Source organism: Sceloporus undulatus, chromosome 2, assembly GCF_019175285.1.
Source record: "Sceloporus undulatus isolate JIND9_A2432 ecotype Alabama chromosome 2, SceUnd_v1.1, whole genome shotgun sequence".
In the NCBI taxonomy this organism is placed as follows: Eukaryota; Metazoa; Chordata; class Lepidosauria; order Squamata; family Phrynosomatidae; genus Sceloporus; species Sceloporus undulatus.
Genome location: NC_056523.1, coordinates 145,049,704 through 145,077,504, shown reverse-complemented (window position 1 = coordinate 145,077,504; position 27,801 = coordinate 145,049,704). Strand labels below are relative to the sequence as shown.

At 41.9% G+C, this 27,801-nt stretch overlaps 1 protein-coding gene across 1 annotated transcript in view; it reads left to right on the top strand.

Moving 5' to 3' along the window:
* Positions 1-27,573, top strand: part of TIMP2 (TIMP metallopeptidase inhibitor 2) — a 41,560-nt gene extending 13,987 nt beyond the window's left edge. The window contains 6 exon segments of the mRNA XM_042452621.1: positions 15,352-15,452; position 15,675; positions 18,650-18,676; positions 18,679-18,742; positions 22,843-22,981; positions 24,882-27,573. Of these exon segments, the coding sequence (XP_042308555.1) occupies positions 15,352-15,452; position 15,675; positions 18,650-18,676; positions 18,679-18,742; positions 22,843-22,981; positions 24,882-25,079 (530 nt within the window). The 3' untranslated portion in view covers positions 25,080-27,573.
* Positions 27,574-27,801: the final 228 nt, after the last annotated feature.

The following is a 27,801-nucleotide window of genomic DNA, read 5'->3' as shown; positions in this document are numbered from 1 at the left end:
AGCTGCGACCCTACCTAGGCCGGGAGGACGTTGAAACAGTGGTACATGCTCTGGTAACCTCTCGGTTGGATTTCTGTAATGCGCTCTACATGGGGCAACCCTTGTACCAAACCCGGAAGCTTCAGCTAGTGCAGAATATGGCAGCTAGGCTGCTCACTGGCTGTCCCAGGGCTGACCATATAATACCAATTCTGCATGATCTCCATTGGCTGCCTGTTCACTTCCGGGCACAATACAAGGTGTTGGTTATAACCTATAAAGCCCTAAATGGCTTGGGCCCAGGGTACTTGGAGGACCGCCTCTCCCCATATAGTCTGCCCCGCACACTCAGGTCTTCTGGGAAGAATCTGTTCAGGATCCCGACAACGAGATATGTATCAACCTCACAAAGGGCCTTTTCTATTTCGGCCCCTGGGATCTGGAACACCCTTCCTGAGGAACTCCGCTCCGCCACCTCCCTGGATCTCTTTAAAAAGAGACTTAAGACCTTCCTGTTTCGGCAAGCCTTCCCCGATGCTCCTTGATGATATATGACTCCCCCCTATATGTACAGTATTATCGAGCACATTTAGCTGGCCTGGATTTGATGTATGATTTTAATCTGTATTTTGAAATGTTTTTATTGAAGATTTATTTATGTATTGCAATTTTTATCCTGTATTTTGTATTTGATACAGCAATTTTTACCTGTATGATCAACACGGAATAGCGGTTTATAAATAAAACTTATTATTATTATTACTACAGTGGACCCTTGTTATACGCTGGGGTTTGGTTCCAAGATTCCCAGTATATAACAAAATCCGTGTATGCTCAAGTCCCATTAAATATAATGACATAGCAAAATGGTGTCCCTTATAAAAAATGGAAAATCAAGGTATATTTATACTTTTTTGGAACAATTTCAAACCGTGTATGCTTGAATCCGTGTATAAGAAATCCGTGTATAAGAAGGGCCGGCTGTATTATTATTCGACTTCACAGTACAGCGTCTCTTCATAAGGTAATGTCCCTAAACATTGCAACCTTTCTGAATAGAGTGACCCAGCCTCTTGATAATTCAGTTGCTCTTTTCTATAACTTTCCCAAATCTATAATATCCTTAAAAAATATTTAGAGTCTTTATATCTCTCTCTTTAGCCACAAAGGCTTTGAAAGCTGCTTACAGATGGTTGATCTGAGATGACCAGAACTGTATGCAGTATTACAATTATACTCGCAATGTAGATTTTTGCAAAGCTGGGCAGCATGCAGTCCTCAAGACTGTTTTATGTTCCCTAGCCCCCTTCCAGCTGTGCTGCCAAAATCTGACAGCAAATAACATCATCAGATTTCAGCAGCAATTGCTAAACACAATTAAAGTGACCCTATTATGTTGGCTTTCAATTAGGTTTTATAGTTTCCTGCTGAAATTCAGTGGCAAACTGGGAGAACCTCAAATTCATGCTTGTTTTAATGGCTTATAGAGCCACTGAATTTTGGTAGTGGAGGACATAGGGAGAGGAGATGTGACCAAAGGGGGGGGGGCCTAGATCCATCAGAATTGCCCAGTCCTGGTGCAAAAGCATTTTTATATTGACAGTTCTCTTTTTATTTCATTTTACAATGAACCTCAGAATGGAGTTTTGCCAGGCAGAAGAAAGCTGAAATCTTCTCTCCATTCAGTTGCCCCAGGACATTGGTTGTTCCAGTGGAGATGATGAAGCCTTGCTGGAGGAAAAAGTAAAACATTTCTGGAACATATGCAGTGGGAACTAGTAGGGAGAGGTTTCAGTACTGGCTGGCTGTATGACCTTTAGAGGCATGCGTCCATGTAGTACAGGTCTTTTAAAATCAGACCCACCCACTCACGTGGTTTTAAAAAGTAGCATACCACCTAAGTCATGGACCTCCCTTCCCCCCATTTTTAACATATTTCGAGGCTCACTGGACTTGCACTCAATATGTACAAAATGCTGGAAAGGAGTAAGGAGAAGTAGAGCTCAGAAAAGGGACTTTTTTGGTCTACAACTCATGAATCATAAGTCACCATGGCCATTAGGAGTGTGAGAGAGGGAAACGTAACTTTTCCAAGCTCTGAGGAGAACAGTATATTGCTGGAGGCCATAGAAGGCTGCAACAGCAAACTGTAAAATAGGGAGAATTGATAGGTGACTTGTTGCAATTGAGGTGCAATTGGAGGGCCTTTTTATTACAAGAGCTGGAGACAGTGTGTCTTAGAGTTCCACGTGTCACTTCATTCTGATAATTTACTCTGGGAATCTTTCTGGGACATCTGCCATGGAATTCATTTAAACCTCATAATTATTGTGTTTTGCATTGCCAAATACTACAGATCTGTAGATCATAGCCAGGACTGCATTACTATTATGTACTTTTAAGACTTCCTGTCATTTGTTTACATAGATTGTACAGTTTCTGAAAAAATCTTTATAGCTTTTCCCATGTGGAAAGCAAATTTCTGCATTTAAAAAATATGTTTATGTCTGGCTTTGTATTTTGTACACCTTTTTCTAATTCACTTCACTGCTCATTCAGAATCTTTTATATCCATACATAACACAGAGGACCTTGTCTTGACTAAAATATTTCTCACAGTTTTCAGACATTGCAGGTGACAGTTTGAAAAGTCTGGGGTAGATGGCAGACTCATTTTACCTCATTTTGTTTTGACTAAATGGTTTGTGTTTGCTTTGCTAGGATCTCTTTCACATTACACAATAATAGCACTTGGCTATTGCTTTAATTGCCATAGCTGCTTCCTGTGAAGTTCTGTGATTTGTAGTTAGGAGACGTGCTAGAGCTCCTTAGTAGAGAATTTTAAATACGCCTCTTTAAACTGCAAATTCTAGGATTGCACAGGATTGAACTATGGCAGTTATACTTACAGTGGTACCCCGGGATACGAATTGATTGCGTTACGAAATTTCCGGGATACGAAAAAAATAGATAGGAAAAAACTGTTCCGGGTTACGATATTTTTTTCGGGTTACGAAAAAAAAATCCGGCGCGAAATTCAAGCCGCTAGCCGCGCTTCGGAAAAGCCTTTTTCGGGTTGCGAAAAAAATCGGGTTACGAACGCCGCGGCGGAACGAATTAATTTCGTAACCCGAGGCACCACTGTATATCTATAATTGTTTGGTGCTTCTCTTACAGGCATCCCTGGTGTGTTGCCTAGTCTCTTTTTTATGTGTGCCAGAGTGGGATACAGATAGATGGTCAATGAGAAAAGAATAGGGACATGCCCAAAATCTACCATGCAGTGGGGCAAAAGTGCTTCACAAGTGCAGAATTAGGTGCCCTGCCTGCTGTTGTCTTTGTGTTTAAACTTGAGGGCTGTCATTCTATCTATGGAGTACTGCATCACTCCCAAAACCAGAGTTGCCAAGTAAGTAATTCCATTTCCCTCTGGTTAAATTGGTTCCTTTCTCACCCAAGGAACCATCCTGTTTGAAATTATGCCAACAAAAGCATGCTAGATCAGAGGCCAGCCTAACATGCATCTGATTTCCCTTTTCCAAAGTCTGAAACATGATTTACAGTGCAGCAGGTCTCATCTGAACTCAACATGCTAAAATAACACCTGTTGATCTCTGGATTGGGCTCCCTACATGTGGGAAATCTATTTCATTGCTAGAAATGTCAACCCAACAATTATTGCAGCTACTTGCATGTGTGAAATGGCATTTCACATATGGCATCCCGTTTCTGTGCCTGGATTGGGTCCAGATTCTATACTTGTGGTTGTACTATTGCTGACTGTGGGATGACCAATCCACTGTTTCTATCATAACATTCTTGCTTAAAAGTGAGATGGTTTGGCATGTGAATGTGTCACTGATCTACGGTAGTGATCCCATGCATTTAATTGTATATCAGATAGTCAGTTGTAAGTATAATGACTTCTTAAATGGCAGACTCTCCATAGATAGCAGACCGAGGGCAGTGTGCCCAAGAGGAGATTTTCCTTTGATTTGCCATCCTTACCATTGGTTAAGTGTTTCCCTTGGGTTAAAGGCAACACTAGCAGATATACTGTATTTGGAAATGGAACAAACTATATGCCCTGCCTTAGATGGACGATTTAATTATTCCCTTCCATAAGTAGTCTGTTCTATAAGTAGTTCCTCTATTATGAGAGAAAATTTATTGTTGTGTACGTTCAAGTCATTTCCAACTTCCAACCTAAGGTGAACCTATTCGTAGATATATTTTTTTGCAAGATTTGTTCAGAGATTTGAGTCTGAGAGCATGTGATTTGCCCAGAGTCACTCAGTAGATTTTCATGGCCCAGCAGGGATTTGAACTCTGGTCTCCGGGGTCATACCCCAGTGCTCAAATCATTACACCATGCTAACTGCCCCTTAGAAGAAGTATGCCTCTGTCTATCAGTAGCTGGAGAGTGAGAGATGGAGGACGCAATTGTTCTCATGTCCTACTGGCAGTCTTTCTGGATGGAACTGGTCCGCTGCTGTGTGAATAAAATTTTGGACCAGATAGGCCTTCTTCTGATCCAGTCAACCTCATTTGATGTATTTGAAATTAGAGAAGTCATTTGTCATGTTTAAGCTCTTCCCTATCTGTCCTTTAGTACTGAAGAAGCATAAGGCACAGGATAAGGCAGTAAGGTATAGTCCTCCTTTACAACTGGTGTTAACAACAATGATAATTATATGTATATTTGTTTTGCTTTTCCTCCAGTCTGAGACTCAAGGTGGCTTACAAAAGGTAAAACATTTAAAAACTACACTTAAAATGTTTACTTCGTACAAAATTTTAAAATGTAATTAAACTATCAATAAAATGAAAAGGAGTTAAAAGCATAACCATTAAAAAGAAGAACAAATATAAACAGTGCCATGCATAAAATGCCTCCCCCCCCCCTCAACAGTCAGCTCTCAAAGACCTGCCAAAACAAAAAAGTCTTTAGTTACCTATGAAAGGACAGCAAACAGGATGTCAATCTAAGGCCCCATTCCCACTGGCCTATAACGTGGATTAGGATGTGAATCATGGGTGCATCATTTCCATTTGAGCGCGCATTTGACCCGCATTGTTCCGATATCGTTCCCATTGGAATTCAAATCTGAATCGAATTATCCTGAAAAACCTGAATTATAGGTCGGTAAACTGGTTTAAAAAAACAGTGGCTTTTTAGTGAGTTTTCCTGTGCCTCCCTAGTCTGATTTGGGGCAAATGAATGGGAACGAAAGGGTGTCTGATTTGGGAACCTGGAGATGGGAGGAGCAGTGCTCAAGGGGCTGGCCTGGGGGGTGTCACCCTCTTTGTTCTCTTTCTGCATCGCTGGCGCCATTTTCTTCCATTCGCATAGCCTTTCCCCTAGTGGATTGGGAAACAGGGTAAGGCGATCATGCTACATTGAGCTCCAAATGCAGTAAACACATTGCTCCCCCTGCAACCTCCCCTCTGCTCCACATTCATAGACCAACGTGTGAGGAGAGCCATTGAACAACATTTTAAACTATTATTATTATTATTATTTTGCCTCCACCTGAGTGCTTGAGCAGCAGATGGGCTTTGCAGTACATGCCTGCTTGATCACCCCCCAGACAGCGCAGGGAGCAATGGGGCAGGCAAAGGGATTTGGGGCAAATGGCTCCTCTTCTCTCTGGAGGGGACAAGTGCCTAAGCAGCTGATTGGCTGTGACATCAAGCGCTTAAGTGCTTGATTGACAGCTGATTTAAAAAAAAAAAAGAGGTCCCGGAAGGGCAATGGGAATGGGGAGCAAAATAACCCGCTTCAAATTACCACAGGGAAAATACCAATGGGAATGAAAACAGGGGTAAAAAAAAACCGGGTCTGTTTGCACTCGTTTTTAATGGGAACGAAGGGTCAGAATCGCAGTGAAATAAGCCGCTTTTTTTGCCCAGTAGGAATGGGGCCTAACTCTTCCTAGGAAAGGAGTTACAGAACCTTGGAACATCTACCAAGAAGGCCCTCTCATGTTTCCACCAAGTGTACCTGTGAAGGTGGAGGGACAGAAAGAAGGGCCTCCCCAGGACACAGGCAAGCTCATAAAAATAGATAGAGTCCTTCAGATAATTCCCATCCCATGTAAAAACAGATTGAAAGCAGGTAACAGCAATATTCAGCTCATTGGTGCTGTTTCTTCACCATCAAGCCTACTTATGCAGTTGCAGCTGTCTTTATACAGAAACGGTAGGAAAAGCCACAGGAAGTGAAACGTGTGCAAGGGAGCATTCTAGGCTACAGTCCTTGTTTGGAAATCCCATCAAATATAATGTCTCACTTCTGAATAAATTTTGTTTGGATTAGGGTGTCAGAAAGCAAAGTGACAGTTCTTACAGGCAAATGTGACTTGGGCGGTCTCCCTCCGCTCTGGTTTGCTCCGCGAGGAAGCTGCAGTGGACAAACAGCGCAGCTCTGTCGCGGAGCAAAAAGAACCCACAAAAAGTGGGTTCTTCTTGCGGCGTGTTTGTGATGCTGCAATGTACCAATGGCGCACTTGCGGTATCACAAAGGTGCCAGGATGTGCAGATGCTAGGCGTCTGTCACGTCAAAATGGCGGTGCCCGTATGTACAGGGCGCTGCCATTTTGGGCTGCCAGTACGTACTCGGCTAACCCTAGTACGTACTAGGGTTAGAGAACATGTGAATGGTGCGCGCTCCCTAACCCAAGAATCGCCGCCGCCATGTTACAAAATGGAGGTATGTATCCCGTCTTAGTGTCAGTACCAAATCACTACATCTTTAAACAAGTGTGAATAAAATCAAGACCAATCATATGGTAAAAATGCGAAGTGCATTTTATTTGTTTTTTAAACTACTTAAAATTTTAGATACCTTCAGTTAAATCATTTTGGTATATTATGTGGCATGTGTTAAATGTGGATCAACAGATCTACTTTCTCTTATGGTGCTTTTATACTGGGGATCTGGCATTTCCTCATCTCTTTTTGTATAACATCTGAGATGGTTGTAGGCTTATCTGTTAGGCTATATCTAGACAGATGGAGGAATTTTCCAATAGTAGTGCAGGAAAAGGGACTAATTGATCCTCTTCTCTTCCATTTTCAGTGAACTAGCTGGTGTACTAGCTTGAGTGTTGGACTAGGACACTGGGGGACCAGGGTTTGGATCCCTGCTTGTCCATAGAAACCTACTTGGTGACTTTGGGCAAGTCACATTGTCTGAGCCTCAGAGGAAGGAAAATGCAATCCTCCCCTGAACAATTCTGCCAAAAAATGCCATGATAAATTCACCTTAAGATTGCTGTAAATCAGAAAAGACTTGAAGGCACAAAACAACACCATAACTAGTAAGAGACACTAGGAATGTTATTGTGTGCCTTCAAGCCATTTTCGATTTGTGGTGATCCTAGAGTGAATCTAGCATGGTTTTTGGGGGGGGGGAGGCTGAGAGTGTGTGACTCGCCGAAGGTCACACAGTGAGTTTCCATGGCCAAGTGGCACATTGAACTCTGATCTTGAGTCACAGTCGGTTACTCAAGCAACTGCACAACACTGGCTGTAGTACTATCCTTTAATTCTGTTTTTGGAGATTTAGTATACATTTGTATATATCCACTTGTTTTGTTGTTGTATACAGATGGCCCTTTGTATCCACAGATTCTGCATCCATAGATTCAACCATCCACAGCTTGAAAATATTCAGAATTTCCCTCTCTCCCAAAAAACAAACCCTGATTTTGCCACTTCATACAAATAACACCATTTTACTATTCCGTTGCATATAATGGGACTTGAGACTGTAGATTTTGATATCCATGGGAGGTTCTGAGGCAAACCTCAGTGGATTCCAAGGACCCACTGGAATTTGTGTCCATTCACTTGTGTTCTTTGCTCCTATGTGCAATTATGTAATGCGTTTATGTCTTCTGTTGGGATGCTAAATTTATTTAGTGTTCCTTTCTGTAGCAGGCGATCCACAGTTTTTAGCTGGCCTTCGTAGTTAGCCAAAATCTGTTGTCATCTAAGCAGGAAGAAGAGGGTCTGGTCATGACATCATGTTGAGATTTGGAGACAGTGGTCCACCAGCACAGTTATGGTCCATCAGCACAATTATAAGGTCATGCCTCCTTGGCTCTAAGCTAGGGTGTGTGTGTCTTGAACCGGTAGTACTGAACAACAAAGAGGTTTGTTAATCTATAGGGCATCATACTGAGTTGCCAGCTTTTCCGTAACTCATTGTGAATCAGATTCTCCACTCATTTCATATCAAAAGCTAATAGGTGCTCACCATAGGTAAACTGGTCAGCACTTCTGTGAAAGTCTGTGTAGGAGTTACTTTTATGTGAAGTTGTATTAGTGAGCACTATGTATTTTCTGTGCATTATCATGTTGTGAGTCGCAATATTCTGTACTAGCAATCATATTGTAACATGTTGGATATGGAGTACGCTAAAGAATTTCAAAAGAAAATCAGTCTGTGCTTTACAGATTATAGCAAAGCCTTTGAATGTGTAGACCATGAAAATCTATGAATTGCTCTTAAAGAAATGGGGATGTTACAGCATTTGATTGTCCTAATACATAACCTATATTTAGGACAAGAGGCTACTGTTAGGACAGAATACGAAGAAAGGGAATGACTTCCAATTGGCCAATGGGTCAGGCAAGGCTGCATTTTATCAACCCACCTGTTTAAGTTGTAGAAAGAATATATCATACATGAAGCAGGATTAGACTTGGGGGAAGGAGATGTGAAAATTGGAGGAAGGAACATTAACAGTTTAAGAAATGCAGATGGTACCAAACTACTAGCAGACTTGGAATGATTACTGAAGAAAGTCAAGGAAGAAAGTGCAGAGACAGGTTTATAGTTGAACATTAAGAAAACAGAAAGAATGATCACAGATAATTTGATGTTGTTGTTGTTGTGTGCCTTAAAGTCACTTCTGATGTATAGCAACCCTAAGGCACACATATCATGGATTTTCTTGGCAAGTTTCTTCAGAAGGGATTTGCCATTGCAATCCTCTGAGACTGAGAGAGTGTGACATGTCCAAGCTCACCCAGTGGGTTTACATGGCTGAGCTGGGATTTGAAGCCTGGTCTCTAGAGTCATAGTCCAGTGCTCAAACCACTACACCATGCTGGTTCACAACTGTAAAGTGGACAATGAAGACATTGGAATAGTTCAAGATTTTACATACCTTGACTCAGTCCTTAACCAGAATGGAGACTGCAGTCAAGAAATAAGAAGACTAGGACTTGGAAGGGAAGCTGTGAAGGAACCAGACAAGATCATGAAGTATAAAGATAGATAATTGAACATTTAATTTTGGATTGTCCATGCTATTATATTTACCATTTCCATGTATGGTTGTGAAAGCTGGACAGTGAAGAAAGCTGATGGGAAGAAAACTCATTTGAAGTGTGGTAAAAGAGTTCCATGTGGACTGCTAAACAGACCAATAAATGGGCCCTAGAGCAAACCAAGCCTGAACTCTACCTAGAAACCAGGATTACTAAACTGAGACTGTTGTACTTTGTCCATATCATGAGAAGCCATGTCTCGGTATAAAAGACAATAATTCTTGCTAAAGCAAAAGGCAGCAAGAAAAGAGGAGGACCACATTCCAGATGGATAGACTCAATCAGGGAAGCCATGGCTCTGAGTCTACAAGAGCTGAGCAGAGCTGTTGATAATATGGTGACATAGAGGTCTCTCATTCATGGGGTCGCCATAAATCAAAGTCAACTTGATGGCAAATAACAATAACAACTGTAGTAACTGCAGGGAAGAAGCATGGTGTCAAGTGAATCTGTGTCCATATGTGCCTTCAAGGTGTTGATCAATTTGCGATAACCCAATTAATTTAATAGGGTTTTCTTAGGCAAGAAATATTTAGAAGTGGTTTTGCAAGGTAGTTTCCTTCCCCTGAAATATGCACCAAGAGAATTTACCATAACTTTAAAAGAACAGGAAGCACTGACAAATGTGTAGATCGGCTATGAATACTTCTTCCAGCCTCTTGCTCTAAAGCCTGGGGAATTGCTTGTGCTAAGCTTAACTGAGAAAGATAACTGGCTTCAAGGTAGATTTCCCCAGTCAGTTACACCCCTATGTCCTTCAGGTTCCAAGGAGGTAGGCCTCCACTTAAAGCAAAGGCTGGAATCATATGCCCTTTAAAATGTTGCTGGGTTGCAACTTGCATCATTTCTCCCCATTCCTATGGCTGATGGGAGAGGCAATGCATCAATATCTGGCGGATCACACAGTCCCCACCCTTGCTTTAAGCTGTGAGGGTGCTTTAAAACATGCTATAGAATGTAGTATGTAGAGAATTAGGCTCAGAAGGATTGTCTTCTTAATTTTCTTTAGCTTTGTGAACCTGCGTTTTTCCTATTCTTTAATTTTACCATCCACATGCCATGTCCACCTACTGTGCTATTAGAATGAGAGATTACTGATAAGACACTAAGAACATTACCACACAAGGCTTTTAAACCATGATTAAAGCTGGAGAATGGCATATTTGAAAATACTCATCACATGACATCTTTTTCAGTTAGCATATCCTTCCAACTCTATATGATAAGACCAGTGTGCCTAACCAAAACTGATAGTGTGACTGTTGATATATTGTTTTTAAGGTTTTTAATCTGTATGAAATTTTGATATATTGTATTGTATTTTATTGTAATATGATATGTAAACCGCCTTGATCTGGAAGAAAGGCAGTATATAAATAAAAGTATTATTATTATTATTATTATTATTATTATTATTATTATTATTATTATAGCTGCTGTGCCTGTGAAGCATTGTTAGAGCATCCCCTTTCATTGACAGGTAAAACCCGTCAGTAAGCTCCCAATCACACTGCTGCTTCATTACTATACAGATGTGATACTTTGCTGCTACAGTAGTTCCAATATTGGCAGTCATGTGGTCTTGGTGTCTCCTCCTCTCCCCACCTCTCCTCACTATTGCCAAGCAGACTGTTTTGGCAATTTATTTGGCTTCTAAGATTTCAGTAGGCATTACTACCCATATGCTTTCAAATGTCCCTTCAGCATTCATGGGGTCTAAGAACTTGTGTATGTTCTAATAATAGCTATGACTGCCTCTGTTCATCTGACTGTGCCATAGACACCAGCCTGAAAACATGTCTGCCTGTTTCACAGGGATGAATTTCTGTAAGTTGTAGGGGTTTTTTTTTGTTTGGGGTTTTTTTTTTTTTTGGTTTTGTTTTTAAAGATGCTTGTTACTGTGTTGCCAGATAAGCACAGTATATATTGATCTGGGTCAAATTTATTCCTTCCACACTCCCACTAGATATACAAGGTCCCTGCCATGTTATATGTCAGCTGCTAAAACTCAAAGTCCTCCGAAGCAAGAATCTTCCTTTGTTTGTGGTGGGACAACAAACGGCATACAGTGGTATATGGGATTTCCTTACCTTAATCTTTTGTTTGGGATTCATGCATACTACATTGTATGCATATGTGGTTGTACTTTCTCTTTCTTCCCCATCTCCCCCCAGGCCTGGTCCCTGGCTTGGCTGAGCTGTTGGGTGCTTGGCTTAGAAAGTGCAAAGTAGCAGTTCCCTCTCTACAAAGCCACACTATTCAGAAGAGAAATCTTCCTTCTACGAGGTTACATTTTTTGCCAGTGATTCAGCAGCACGTGAGTGGAAAAGCCTGGAGCCATAACTATTAGCCAGACCCAAAGACTCCCAGCCACTGTCACACAATCGTCTCGGCCAGGCCAAAAGCATCCAGACCAGGCCACAGGCAGATTGCAACAGACAAAGTGGCAGTGGAGGCTCTGAAACAGAGGCTGATGATGGATACAGCATATGTGTGATGCTGGGATAGAGCCCTTTGAACAGAGAGATATGCTTCCCTGCTTTGAGATGCTTGCAGATACTGGGGAGAGTTACTCTCTTCGGACTATGACTCCTAGAATCTACAGTATATCAGTTATGCTGGCTGGGGGACTGTGGGATTGATAATACTCAAAAGTATGTTTTCCAGGTTCTGGCCTGGATGCTTAAACCTCTTGCCTATAGCCATCCACAGAAGAATATACCTGAAATTCACACCCATCTTCTTTCAGTTCAGTGCTCTGCAGTGAGTGATGCCTTGTCTCCTAATTCACATGTTCAGTTAAATAATACCTTTACTGTATTGTGATCAGACAGTTCACATAATCTAACATTTGGAACTTGGAGTTATCCAGAACATGCTTTTCCACACTGGATTTTAAACAGAAGTGGGAAACTTGTTGGCTTCCAGTTTTTGTCACCCTGCAACTCCTCTCAGCTCTAGGTCCACAGTCAAAGATGAAGAGTGATGAGAGATGCAATCCAGCAACTTCTGGATGTCACAGGCTGCCCAGCTTTGAATTTTTGCATTTGGTGTGGATGTGCATGAGTTTATGCATATTTCCTAAAAGAGAGTCACTGCCAGTGAGAATAGACAGAACTGGTCCAGATGGACCAGTGATTTCACTATATATAACAGCTTTATTTGAGATATCATTTGCTGGTGAACAGGAATTCAAGTCAGGCTTGTGCCCTTCTTAATAGTAAAAGGAAAATACATTTAGCCTTAACAAAGAAAAACTCTAGACACGGTTAAACAACAACAACATGAAGAAAGAGTTCTTTGGCACATTGAAAGCTAACAAATACATTGTGGCATTTTGTACAATTGAAAAAGCAAGCTCTGGCTCATAGAAGCTTCTGCTATAATAAATATGTTAGTATTTATAGTGCCACAAGACTCTCAGATGTTTTTGTTGCCTGCTGCATACTAACATGGCTTACCCTCTGGAATTTAGACCCTATTAAACTGATTGGCAACATGTGTAAGAAGAAACAGAGCAAGTTCTTCTTAACACACTGAACAGTTTACTGATGGAATTTGTTGTTACAGGAAGTTGTGAGGGCCTGCTGATGCTATTGAGAATTTTTAAAAACTGTTTTCTTCCACCCCCACTGACATGTGTTACAAATATTTGTACTTTTAGCCCTGCTTTTTCACCTTATATGTAAAAACATAACTCTCTGGTTTACAGAACTTCATGGAAAATAGGACTAGCTTGCTCAGTTTAGATCAAATTATGCAAAAGCAAAGAATCCTGAGCAGAGAACCCAGGGCTTTAAAGCAGAAGCAGGAAAGTTGTGACCCCTCCCAGATGTTATGGGACTGCAGGCCCCATTAGCCCTAGACAGCATAGCCAGTGGTGAGGGATGGTGAGAGGTACAGTACAGCAACAGCTGGAGGGCTACTTGTTTATCCCTACTTCAAATGACCCATAGGTTACTTCACATCCTTTCTTTCTAGTCTCCTCTGATGTAGATGTAAAGGAAGAAAATAATTCCCAAGTAATTCCTGATTCCTAAATAAAATAAACAGCATGTATGTTGTATTTTGAACATCCTGTATTGTGTCTTTCTTTTCTTGTGTTTTCTTGATACCTATGATTATGCTTTTTATCAAATCAGGTCTGGTTTATCAGACTAGCTCCTGCTTTCTACTTGTGGCACAATGGGTTTTCAGCTTGTGGCTGATTTGTGGGTAGTTAACGTGTAAATCATATTTTATGGTAGAGATTCATTATACTTTTTGATTATCATTTTCCATTCCCTGGCCAAGATGTAAAGCCTATAAATACAGTAACAGAATCTATACTAAAAGCAAATAATTCTGTACTATCAACTGGGGAAGGCAAAATTAAATTAAATTGCTTTTTGCCAGACCCCCGAGCTCCACTGACTAGAGTTATATGAAAAAGACACATCTTTTGTTATACTCCTTCAGGTCAACTCAGACTTATGACAACTCTTTTCTATGCAAGATTTATTCAGATGAATAAATCTTGCATAGAAAGATTGCCTTCTTCTAAGGCTGAGACTTGCCCAAATCACCCAGTGGATTTCCATGACTGAGCAAGAATTTGAACCCTGATCTCTTGGAGGTCTAGTCCAACAATCATACTACTACACCATTCTGGCTGTCCACATACAAGGTAGCCCTGAACACATCCTGAGTCTTTGATTTTCAGTGTCAGAGTTGAACTGAGCTCAGTGGTCTTTCACCTGAAAATTCAGTCATCTTTCTTCATTTCAGTAGGTGAATTTAATTTGCTTTTTAAATAATAATTTTATTGTTGTTGCTTGACTTGAGTCTAGTGAAATGATTCCAGCACCACCTGTATTTAGTAGAGCTTCTGTTATCTACCTCCAGATACCTCCCACCCCATACATCTTGAAAGCCTACTCCATAGGGCTAGGACACCTTCTGAAGCAGGTTTTCATGCAAGTGTGTGGGGCTATAGTGAGGGGAAGATTCACTTAGTGGACAGCTGACATTGGATTTAGGCTTTTGGAGTCAGAAACCTGGCTATTCAGCTGTGAATCACTGAGCGATTTGTCAGTAGATTCTAATTGACTTTCGGTCCACTCCTGCTTGCTGCTTTTAAGAATATACTGTATTGTGTCAGTTTTGCATCAGTATTTTTAAGAGCATGAATTTCACCACAGTGGATAGGTGAGAGTTAATTTGAGACAGAGATTTATCAGGAATTCTTTCTGACTAATTGGAGGGTGGGGGAGAGAGGAGAATCACTGTGGGTTTCTTCTTGTGAACTCCCATGTGAGGTTTAGATAGGAGAAGACATAATGTTGAGGTCAATGGACTCTTGATTGATTATGACACAACATAAGTATTTTGATTATCTTTGTACTTGATGAAAATATGCAACCAATACTCAGAAGTCAGTGTCTTTCTTGCTTTGAATCTTTGGTGCTCTCTAGGACAGCAGTTGGTCTCTTTATTAAACTGTACCTGAAGACTTTAAATAGAGGTCAAGCATAAATATTTTTATCTGGGTAATATTTCAGTGCAGATAGTTAAAGAAGAGTTTATTCCAATGGCAAATATGCCAAATTCTGATGGCAAATATCCTTAATAGAAAAAGCTTTTAACCTCCACATCTTAGTAACAACAAATATCCTTACTTCAACATGTTTCAGCTGCATGTTTCCCCTGTCTTGGAAGCTGGTTGCACATAGTGAGATTCATGGTCTTATCTCTGAAATAAATAGAGCAAGAAGGAATTTCTAACATGGCTGAAAGCTCTCTTTGTGATTGTGATTTATAATGATAGAAGTGTAGAGAGTAAAAAGGAACGGAAGGCACTGTATTATTATTTGTAGCATGCAACACATACTGTCTCCAGGGATTAATGGCTTTGAGTTTCTCTTGCTGGCACAGCTACTGATGAACTTTGGAGGCTCGCTGTTGCTAGGATAGTAGTAAGCCTTGGGAAGGCTGCAGTCAGCAGTGGTGCTGCATCTGTCCACTAATTTCCTCTGTGTCTTTCTGTTTCAGTGATTAGAGCAAAGGCTGTCTCTGCAAAAGAGGTGGACTCCGGTAATGACATCTATGGGAACCCCATCAAACGCATCCAGTACGAGATTAAGCAGATAAAGGTAAAAGTAAAAATCATCACATGGGAGCCCTATTTGCATGGATTTTATCCTGTATATCACTGTCACACAGACTTACAGATATTTCACAGACAGAAATATATCACATCTGGTGGTCCTGCTTTGAGATAAGAGGATTTCTGATAGTATTTTATGAAAGTGTAGACATAGTGCAACCTCCAGTCTACCTGGATCCATTATTTGCTTTATTGCTAATTGTTAAAGAGTTCCAGAACTAGCCTACATAACTAAGATTTAGTACTATTCTGCTTGACAGCAACCAGAAAATAACTTAAACACTAGAACACTTGAAATGGACAAACAATACAGGGATTCGATATCCATCCCCATCAGGGAGCTGTTAGAGGGAGAGACCTTCACCTGGTAGAGAAGAACTCAACCTATGGAGTAGTCATCTGTCCCAGAGAACAGTTTTGCATCTGGAAAGTTCTTCTGGTGTAAATCAGCCACAAATGATAGATCCCCAAATGGGCAGGTCAAACGTACAGCCAGATCTATTTAATCCAAAACCTTCAGTCTCCCAGAGAGTCCAAACTGATATTCTCCTTGAGCAGGTATAACTAACCCTCCTATCTATTTCAGTATAGGTGGGTATTTTTAAAAGACCAACTGAGCGAAAAAGCTCAGAAAGTCATCTTTCATGCTAGAAAGCAAAAACTAGCTTGGCGAGGGAAGTAGCAGGCAATTGGCCACTAATTTCCTGCCTCCCTGTTAAGGAAACATCCAGTGAGAATTCCGTCTCAGAGCAAGGTGGCTAGATCACTGATCTCATTTTGAGAACATGATTTCTATTCTAATGGGAGTGTCTTAAGCCACCCCAAACCTTAGTGTGATGCATTTACCTGATCTTGAATTTGTCTTAAATGTTCCGGGATACATTTATGCAGGGGTTGGCAACCTCCGGCCCGTGGGGGCCGGGGATTCCGGCCCACAGAGGCCATTCTACCAGCCCCGGCTGTTGCTGCCGCCACGCCACCAGCACGGCAGTCGCGGCTTCTCGCCGCTCTGGGCGCCGCATTTTTTCGCCCAAAATGGCGGCAAAACTCTCACGCGACTTCCCTGAGGTCGCGCGAGACTTCGTGCCATTTTGGGCGAAAAATGGCGTGCCCAGAGGCGAAGTCTCGCGCGACCACAGAAAAGGTTCGCGAGACTTCGGCCTCCAGGAGGCCGCTGCGGCCGCCGGAGCCCTCGACAGGGCTCCGACGGCAGGTGGGCCCTGGGAGGCCGGTGCGTGGCTGGGGGCCCCCAGGGGCTCCGATGCGGGCAGGGGGCCCCTGGGAGGCCCGTTGCTGTCGCTGGGCCTCCGGAGGGCTCCGACGGTGGCAGGGGCCCCTGGGAGGCCCGTTGCCGTCGCTGGGGCCCTCCAGGAGGGCTCCGATGGTTGCAGCGGGCCCCTGGGGACACCCGTTGCCGTCACAGGGCCCCTCAGGCGGGCTCCTGCGACAGCAGTGGGCTTCCCAGGGCCCGTTGCCTTTGCTGGGGTCCTCCGGAGGGCTCCGGTGGGGCAGTGGGCCTCTGGCGTCAGGGGCCGGCAAAGAGGGGGAGGCCTCCAGCGCTGGCGGTCCCCGCCAGCTCTTTCCGGCCTCTGCAGGGCCTGGGGGCCCCTCAGTGGCTGGCAAAGAGCAATGTGCCTGGCCCCTGGGGGTGGAAGCTCCGCCCCCATGGGTGGGAGCTCCGCCCCCGAGGGTGGGGCTCCACCCCCAGAGGGTGAGGGCAGTCTAGAACTTTTCTTGTGTGAGAAGCATGTTTTATTTAAGCAAACAAACAAACATTTGCCCCCTGTGGAGTGTGAGTCCTATCATTATTTTTTCTAAAATTGCTAATTGTATCCACATAGTACATAATTAATGAGTTTAATTAATAACAGTGCAGCAGTTTTTTAAGAAAAATATCCATAAATGCAGGGGTAGGCAACCCTTTTGAAGCCGGGGGCCAGGTGCTGTCCCTCAGACAACTGGGGGGGCGAAGCCAGGGGGGTGAGCTGGAAGAGGAAAACAGCCTTGAGGAAAATACACCTGAGAATTTCAAGCAGGCAGGGCATCCTGTACCAGGTCCAGTGTCCACACTCTCTTCTTCTATATCCAGATTGGACTGGTGGCTCCTGTTTGACTGTTTGTCCACTGAGTTACTGTGACACTGCACTACATTTTCCAGTTCTGTAGGAGCAGGGAAAAATTTTGCTTGGCAAAATGGGGGTGCAGTAAAGAAAATGTTTTGTTTAGTTACTTTGTTTTTATGAATTTATTGTATTTTTGTGCTCAGAATATCAGAAGGATGCTAATTTATAGATGCGCAATTAGTTTAATTGCAACAGACATAGTATATCCAGAGTGTCATGTAGCCAAATTAACAAGCCAACCAACACAGCCTCTTTACCTTGAGTATGAGTTGCCACCATGTTCCTTTCCACAGGGCACCAATGTCATATGACTCTGGTGGGGGAGAGAAGAGTCCATTGAGAGCAGGCCCAGATGTTCTCTTTGTCTGCACCTGCATTCGTCACTTTCTTATTGACCAGTTGGCAAACAGATAGTAAAATAAATAATATTGGGTTTTGTGCTGGAACTATCTTGTCTACCCCACCCACCCCACTCTTATCCCAAGACTAGCAAAACTTGGGTGTTTATCACACTATACCAATATAGTGCTACTATTCCACTTTAACTGCTCTAGCTGCCTCCTGTTGCATTCTGGGATTTGCAGTTACCCTCCTTAAAACTGCAAATCCCAGAATGCAACGGAGGCAGCTGAGCAGTAATGGAATGTAGCACTATAAGGTATAGTGTGATAACACCTAGTTGTTGCTGAAAGTGACGACCATTGACAATACCTTTCTGTGCTATGAAAAAATGCTATTTATGTGGGATCTTCATCCTAGATTGTCTTGTGAAATTCTGATGTTATTATTATTTACACAATAGAGCCAGAACTATGGTTAGTGGTTTGGTGTTGGGCTGCGACTCTAGAGAGCGGGTTCAATCCCTGCTCGGTCATGGAAACCCAGTGTGTGACCTTGGGCAAATCATACTCTCTCAGCTTCAGAGGAAGGCAAAGAAAAACATCTTCTGAAGAAATCTTGCCAAGAAACCCTGTTCTCCTTGAGTCAGAAATAACTTGAATGTATCACTCACCACAACATAATTACTGGTCTTGGCCTCACATATCCTCTTCCTTCTTAGTGTTCAAAGGTCCTGACCAAGACATTGAATCATCTACACGGCTCCATCCTCAGCAGTGTGTGGAGTGACGCTGGATGTCGGTGGCAAGAAGAATTCTCATTGCAGGTAAGAAAGGGGAAAGATTGTTCCTGTGAATCAACCCTGTGCCATTCCCCACCTCTTCTCTTTATGGAGTGATTGGAGACATTTATTTTTAGCTGAAGTTCCTTCTGTTTACCATTTTGACCATCTAAGCCTCACAGTTGTAAAGAGCAATTTCTCCAGTAGGCAGATTAACATCAGTGTTATGCTTTGGAATTTCAGGAAGTTGTCTTCCTGAAGAATAAGCATTGCAGCTTTATATCTTTCCAGCTACAATCAGTTTATGCATTCATACACTCCAAGAGGAAGATAATAACATTACACAGCTTAACATAGTCTAGCCACATCCTTATAAACATTTTATAGTTTAGCAGTCTATTGTTATATAATCTAAGTCTATCTGTTTTACCATGTATCTCCTCATCTGATCATCAGCTAATTAAGAGACAAGCTTTTCTGCACATCAAAAGACCTCAGAGGTAAAAGACATTATCTGTTGATCTGGCTATCTGTTATCAGGCCTCATTGCATTGCATCTAGATGGGCTCTCACTCTCTTATTTTGTTATCTCTGTTTATATTTAGCAGGCACTATACCCAGACAGCTGGAGTATATCGTTTCTCTAAATAGAAATAACACTTTTCTAACCCAGTAAATTCACCATCAATTACCCCATGTTCTCAATCAAGTTTTATCTTGTTAAGACTTTTTACTTTTAATAGCTAGCCTGCAGGGCTTGGAACTGGTAAAATTTCATGACTAACTTATAAAACTCAAAAGGCTGAGGAAGAGGAAAATAAACATTATGCTTCCCTAAACCCGTTTTCTATGCCAAGTCAAGAAATACTTGTTTATCCACGATTTTGAGCTGGATTTGTTGCCTTGGTCTAGCTTTATTATTTTCTAGCTTCTGTACAGCATCCAGGAATCCATTATGATGATGGATGATCTTGTCTAGGAATGTTTAAAACAAACACAAAAACGTACATGGAACAAATCTACCCTTTCCCTTATGTGTCCTATGTGGACTGACAGTTGCTAGAATGAAACACACTCCCAGATTAAACAAATGCAGCTTGCTTTCAATGGTACAAGGAGGGTTTGTCCTTGATACATCACAAACTGCCCTCTGCTGCCCAGAGGAGCTCTGAAATCATTCAAATTTAATTTGTTCAGCTTTGTCAAGCGCCATCTCCTGGAGTTCCCATGAAGAACATGAGACAGTGGTTTTATCGGCAGCTCAACAGGAAACTTGAACACACACACAGCCTCACCAGGTTAATGAAGTGTGCTGGGAAGTCTGATAGTGGTTAGCAGTTTGACATTTCTTGTTAGGTAGGGACCATAGAATCATAGACTTTTAGTCTTGGCAGGGCCATCTAGTTCATCCTCTTTCATTGCAGAAATACACAGCTAAAATGCATAACTACCACCTGAAAGATACCTAGCATACTTCTGTTTAAAGACCTTCAAAGAAGGACAGCCTACCACCCTCCAAGGCAGTCTATTCCACTATTGAGCAGTACTCACAGTGAAATTCTTCCTAATATTTAGGTGGAATCTCTTTTCTTGTAATTTAAATCCATTGGTCTGTATTCTAATCTCTAGAGCAGCAGAAAACAACAACAACAACAATAATAAATTATATACTACCTTTCTCCCAATAATGGGACTCAAAGTGGCCAACAACATTTAAAAACAATACAGGTTAAAACACTATAAAAGCTAATTGAAAGTATAAAATATACAATTAAACAATAATATAGTAAAACGATTAAAATATTAATATGCATTAAAAACAATTAAAATAAAAAACTATATACAGACACTTTAAAACTTCAAAACCACCACCATACAACACGAAGAGCCCAACTCCAACAGGTTTTGAAGGCCTGGTGGCACAAAAATGTTTTAACCTGTCGCTGGAAGGACAGCAAGAACAGGGCCATCCTGGCCTTTCTGTGGGGAGAGACTTCCAAAGCCTGGGAGCAGCCACTGAGAAATCCCTCTCCCTTGTCCCCACTAAACATGCCTGAGAAAGTTGTGGGACAGAAAGGAGAGCCTCTCTAGGTGATATAAATAATAATAATAAATAAATAAAATTTTTATTTGTATACCGCCCTTCCAATGATCAGGGCGGTGAACAACATATTAATAATACAAATACAAATACACCTCAATACATATTAAAATACAACCATATTAAAATCAAAATTAAAACCCCATCAGCCAGCTGCCATTGCCGTCGAAGGGGGGGAAGACTAGCTGGAACTTAATTGGAACTTAATTCGGGGAATGCTGATCGAAATAGGAAGGTTTTTAGCTCCCTCCTAAACTGGGCCAAGGAGGTGGCCGAGCGGAGCTCTATGGGCAGCGTATTCCAGAGGGCCGGGGCAACGATGGTGTATGACCTCCTCGTTGTGGAGGCTAGTCTAGCCCCTGGAACCCTCAGTAGTTGCTGCCCAGATGTCCTGAGGGTGCGGGGCGGAATGTTAAAACTCTTTATGGATGTTTTTGTGTACGGAGATATCACCAAGCTCACTTCATCTGCTAAATGACATATCTTCAGATACTTAAAGAGGGCTATAGCATGGGAAGATGGGAACTTTCCCCATTATTACCCCAAATTCTTTGCATATTGAAGAGCATGAAGGACAAGGGCCTTTCCCTCACTGGTCTCCATTCTCTTCTGTCTTCTCTGTTGCAACATCCTAAACAAGAATGTCAAACCTACATTTCTAGAAAGTGCCATGGAACATCACAGTTTAAGAACAGTTTTATATTCACCTTTATAAAAGACGTATTGTGGGTTCCTCAAAATGCATACCTGGATAAGCTTTTAATAACTAGGCATGTTCAACTCATATAAAAGTTTATTGAGCAAAAGCAATGCAGAAGCTTTTAAGAATATGAATAGCATGGAGAGACTGGATAAGGAGAAATTGTGAAATGCTTTCAGTGTCTCAAAATGCAAAACTGCAGGATATCTTAATTAAATAGGTGTGGGAAGCAGGAAACAACACAAAAATCAACATTTCATGCAATGAGGTATTGTGTTAACTTTTGACATAAAGGGTTTTCAACATCATTCTGGGACTTCTGTCGTGTATACAGCTGGCTGCTTTTTGGAAGATCAAGTGCTAAGTGAAAAGGACTCAGCATATCAGTACATCCTGGTGGCATAACTGAGTCCTTCTTGCAGTTCATGTTTGTTTGTAATTGGTGCTTTGTGGCCCAGATGAGACACTTGCTGACTCTGAGAACTGATCATAGAATCATCAAATTGGAAGAGACCACAAGGGTCATCCAGTCCAACCCCTCACGCAGGAAGACAAAGTCAAAGCACTCCGGACAGATGGCCATCCAGCCTTTATTTTAGAACCTCCAAAGAAAGAGATTCAATCACTCTCTGAGGCAGTATGTTCCACTGTCAAACAGCTCTTAACTTCAGGAAGTTCTTTCTAATGTTTAGGTGGAATTTCTTTTCCTGTAGCTTGAATTCATTGTTCCATGCCCTAGTTTCTGGAGCAGCACAAAACAAGCTTGCTCCATCCTCAGTATGACATCACTTCAAATATTTAAACATGGCTACCTTGTCACCTTTTAATATTTTCTTCTCCAGACTAAACATACCCATCTCCCTAAGCCACTCCTCATAGGGTTTCCAGACCTTTCACCATTTTGGTTGCTCTCCTTGGGATATGTCCTAGCTTGCCCACATCCTTCTTGAACTGTGGTGCCTGGAACTTGACACGGTATTCCAGAATACAGAGGCACTACTTCCCTCAATCTAGATACTATACTCCTATTGATGCAGCCTAGAATTGCATTGGCTTTCTTTTTGTGGCATCACGTTGCTGACTTACGTTCATCCTGTGGTCTGCTAAGACCCCTAGTTCCTTTTTTTCATGTACTGCCATCAAAACCATGTGTCACCCATCCTATATCTGTGCATTTCATTTTTCCTGCTCAGGTGTAGTATCCTATATTTTTCGCTCTTGAAATTCATTTTGTTAGTTTTGGCCCAGCTTTTGAACCTGTTAAGGTCATTTTGAAGAAGCATTTGACATAGTGTATGTGTGTGCCTGTGCCCATGCCCCAACTAACAATCCCTTTGCTTTGTCAGGGAAATCTGAAGGCAATGGCAGGATGCACATTACTCTGTGTGACTTCATCGTTTCTTGGGATTCCCTCAGTCCTACCCAGAAGAAGAGTCTCAACCAGCGATATCAGATGGGCTGTGAGTGCAAGGTATATCTAAATTAGTCTTTTTCAGTTTTTGGACCTCCTGCTACCATGTATATGTGAGTTTAATTTGGAAGAAGAAATTGTTTGCTTTAGTCACTTGTTCAACATGAGGCAGATATGTGCAAAGAAATAATGATATATTGTAGAGTGGAATAGCAAAGATGGAAAAGCAGTTTGCTATAGATCTCACTGAGCAGTATCTGAATGAGTGACAACTGTGTGTTACCTATGCAACAGATCAATGGTTTGGAAACACCACATCTTGTCTTTTTAAAAACCTCTTGATTTTTGATAAACATCTGGTTTTTGCTAAGCCCAAAGACCAACCTGAGGTATCTGACATGCATGCTTTCTGCTGTATAACTAGTAGAAACTGATTCTTTTAGTTTAGTAGAGAAGAAGCCAGGGAATACTTGCCCAGTTAGCTCACTAAGACTGCAGACTTGCTGAGCAATATTCATTAATAATTTGGAATATGGTTCTCTTGAATGGCTTCAAAAGCAGGTTAGAGAAATTCATTTGGAGTACGGCTTGGAGGCAGTGTGCCACTGATTACCAGCTTCTTGCAGGCCAAGTAGGGAGACACTAGGAGAAAGCAATTGCCTTCAGTCCCTGCTGCTAGGTTTGTTCATTTATGCCAGTCCTTTCTATCCCATCCTTTGAGATATAAGGCAGATTGCTGCAGGTTAACACCAACAATCAGAAATAAAATCACTGTCCACACACATGGATCTATGCACGGAATATGACAAGTGATCAAGATCTCACATGGTAGAAGGCATGGTGTGGAGGGGGACGGGTTGAAGCACAAATAACTGTAGTAAATGAAAAAGTTGGAGATGTGCTGTTTTCACTTTGTATTGTTTTGTGGCAAAGCAGGGCAGTAGTTTGCCTCTTTAACATTTAAATATCAATTTTCATTCTGGAATAGTTGTCTTGTCCACACTTTGTTTTCACCAAGCTTTACACTATCAGTAAAATTTTGGGCTTTTGTTCTTGAAGTAAAAAAGGGCAAATGAACTCCAGACCTTAAAGGGGTTGATTGAAAGTGGAAAGGCTTCCAGATACTTTTTTTTTATTGTGCAGTTGTCTCCCTTATTCAAAGAATTTTACAGGAATTGAGTGTCCAGATAGTGTCTTCCATTTGTAACCTTCCTGTGTTTTCTCTCACCTTCTTCCATCTTTTTTCTTATCACCCCCCACCAAAAACAAACAAACAATAAGGGGAAAAAAGATAGCATAGTTGCTAGGAGCCTTCCACCTCAAAGCACCCTCCCTTTCTCCTGATTTTGGGCCTTTGTACACCTTCTCAGATGGCTGTATCCTATGGAATACTGGAATTTGTAGCTTTAGGAGATACTTGGAATTCTCTGCCAGAGATCTCTAATGCTGCAGTTCAAAGAAAAATGCACTAGAGAATTCTAAGTACTTCACCAAAGTAAAAATCCTAGGATTTTGCAGCACAGAGCTGTGGTTGTTAAAGTGGTAGCAAACTGCTATAATTCTACAGTGTAGATGCAGACTTAGTTTTAATGTGATTCAGTGAAGTGTTACATCACCACACAGAAAAGTTGAGGAGATGCTCCTTATATTAATGTTCAAGCAAATTTCCCAGGTAAGGTTGTAGAGCCCCATGATCAAGCATAATAAAAATACGGGTAACATTCAGTCTCTTTCAGCTCTGGAATCCTATGATGAGCATGAGATGCTCAAAGATTTTAAAGAAGAACTGACTTGCCAGAAGCATTTGGAATGCCACAAGAGGAAGATGGTTTCTGGACAGGATGGAACTTTGGCCGAGTTCCAGCAGAGCTCTTTTGTTTTTCTCATAAATGGCTTTTAGGCTGATGAGGGTGATGGTAAGCCCACACAAGCTTATGGCATGCCTCTTTTCTCCCTGCAGATCTCCCGCTGCCCCTCCATCCCCTGCTATGTCTCTGCTCAGGATGAATGTCTGTGGACTGATTGGGTGACAGAGAAGAACATCAATGGTCGGCAGGCAAAACACTATGCCTGCATCAAACGGAGTGACGGTTCATGTGCGTGGTATCGTGGGGTGGCTCCACCTAAGCAAGAGTTCCTTGACATTGAGGACCCTTGAGTCCCCAGGGTCACGGCAGTCCAGTAGCCAATAGCAACAAAGCCTATAAGAAATTAGATTGGTCCACCTTTGACATCACTTCCTGGAAACAGCATGAAAATAAGGTCTCCCAGGCAGGTACAATAATAGAGAGGGTGGAGGGGGGCTAGGGAATAGGATGTCTATACCACTTGTATATTGCTTAGTCTGTTTCCTCTTCTGTATTGCGCCAAGGCATATTTTCTTTCTGGGTCACCATTGCCAATGTGCCAGAGCACAGTGGGGAGAACAAGAGTGAACATAGGATTGGCTGAAAGGTATTGCCTCTGATTCTGTGTAGCAGGCCTACCAGGTTCTTATTGCCTTGAGAGAGGGCATCCCTTGTTGTGAAGGCAGCTTACTTCCCCTCTGTTTCCCACACTCCTGCCTTCTCCCTAGGCTGAAACCCATGTATAGCAATCAAACCCATGTTAACTGCCTCCCTATGTTCAATCCTTCAGAGTCATTCTCTTCTGTCTGCCACATTTCACACACATACGGTGGAACAAGTGCTAATCTGTCTCTTAGCCTCTGTCAAAGATGGTGGTGGCTCTGCCATGAATCATGACTTCCCCTTGCATTGGTGAGAAGAGTTGCATTTTAATAATATAACAGCCTATTGAGAATTAGCCATCAGAGGGTGGGATGGATGTCTGTCTTTCCAAGGGCAGTATTTTAAAGACATTAATCTAGTTAATGGATATTAAGCCCCTGTTCCTGTGAGATGTGCACATTCTGACTATGGGTTCTTAGCTGTGAAGTTTCTGTGAAAGTACATTTGCTTGGGACTTGGGGTTTGTGCATCAAGACTCCTAGTTAAATCATGTGCTTTTACTCACAACCTAATGCAGGCTTGTGCCACTCATATAAATCTGGTACCAAAGCCCCTCCTGGCCAGTGGAAAGACTTGCTATTCTTATTAAGGGTTCAGCATTTTGTCACTCAAAGGAGGTTGAACTTGCTGGTTGAAAATTCTTGCTGTGTAGTGTATTGATGTTTAAGATGGCCAGCAGAGCTACAAGCCCTGTCATCTACCCTATATAAAAATGGATTATTATGCCAAGAGCTCCTCAGAAGACAGGAGCATGTGTGTTTTCTTCCCAAATATGTGATGACAAGAGCTGGCAGGTCAAGGTTTATCCTTCTAAACTGTGAGTATAAAATGCTCTTTTGGAGTAATGAATCAGATCTTGGCTGCCTGCACAAAATAAAATAAAATGAAAGATCACTTCACGTCTCTGCCTCCAACCCTTTACCCCCCTTTTCTGAGCCACTTATTTTCCTTTGCTGTGCTTCTGCTCCCCCTACATGCTCTGCACAGCCACCCTCTTCTTTGCCATACTCAAAATCAATCTGGAGGGTGTCCAAAAGAGTTCCATGCCAGACCTGCCTCTAGTGGCTTTTCATGCTGTTCATCAAGGTAGAGTTTAAAGATGTCATATTGGACCAGTCTGTTTAATTTCAATATATTTTGGAATAAAAGAAAAAAAACCTGTTCAGTCCAATATAAAACTCATGTTTTGCTTCCTGTATGGTTATAGTCTATGTGACATTTACCCCTCTCTCTTTTTCCCTCCTTCCTCTCCCTCTCTCTCTGCTGATATTCTTTGATTTTAATGTTTTCCATTTGTTTTGGCAATCAGTTGTATCATTCCTCTTTCCATTATTTTTTCTTTAAATTCCATGTTTAGCTATTAGATTTGCACTTATTCTTGTTTTTTAAAGGGGTTCTGCATTGGAAACTTCTAAGATATAGTGGGAAGAAGGTTGAAATATGTGGAGGGTGGAGTCCCTCCCGTTACTCCTCAGAGCAAGCGGGAGTAATGTTTCTCCTTCTGTCTTTCTATTCATGGCTCCGCAACACGCACAGACCTTTTCTTCCCTAGAGGTTGGAGGCTAGTTGTGACATGTGACTGCTTCTTGCTAGCCAGTTTGCAGTTTGTGTGCTGCCAGTGAGCAAGATCTATTTGCCATTCCAGTGGCAACCATTATGAAAGATCTATTTATGGAAGAGCAGTTATCAAAGACTCCTCGATTGGCTTAATTTATAGTTGTGGGTTTTAGTGGCTCACTGAACCTTCCATGATATATTATATATGCACACACACACTTAACAGTATCCCCTTCTTCATGCCAGCCATTCAAAATATTTAAAAAACGTTTACATTATTTTCAAATCTTTGCTTAGTAAGTATGAAAAATAAGTATCTTAACGCTGCCATAATTTAAAGCTTTTTGGGGAGCTGGGGCTGGGATGTTGTTTGGTGGGTGGAGTAATATGGGGGGGCAGGGATGGGGGGGACCTCTTTTGTTGTTGTTGGATTCTGAAAGCTGAGATTTTCTTGTGCTGGGAACACATGAAAGTTGTTGAATAGACAAGCAGACTGTGCATGTCTCTGATGCTTTGTATAATTCATACGTGGACACTTGAGTCTTCGGACAATAAACAGTATTATCAAATAAAATGGGAATAGTCTCTAATTGTCTTGAGTATGCTTTATTTCTACTGAGGAGCAGGCATTTAAAATATACACTAGAAATTCTTCCTGAGCCTTTTAACATCTGAGAACTGTTCAGAAAAGTGGCATGCTGGTGGCAGGATGGATCCTTGTCTGCAATCCATGCCCCCTGGCACAAATTGATCTCTACTTTGTAGTGTCCAAGGCTACTGATTTACATGGTTCTTGTTTCCACAAAGACTCCT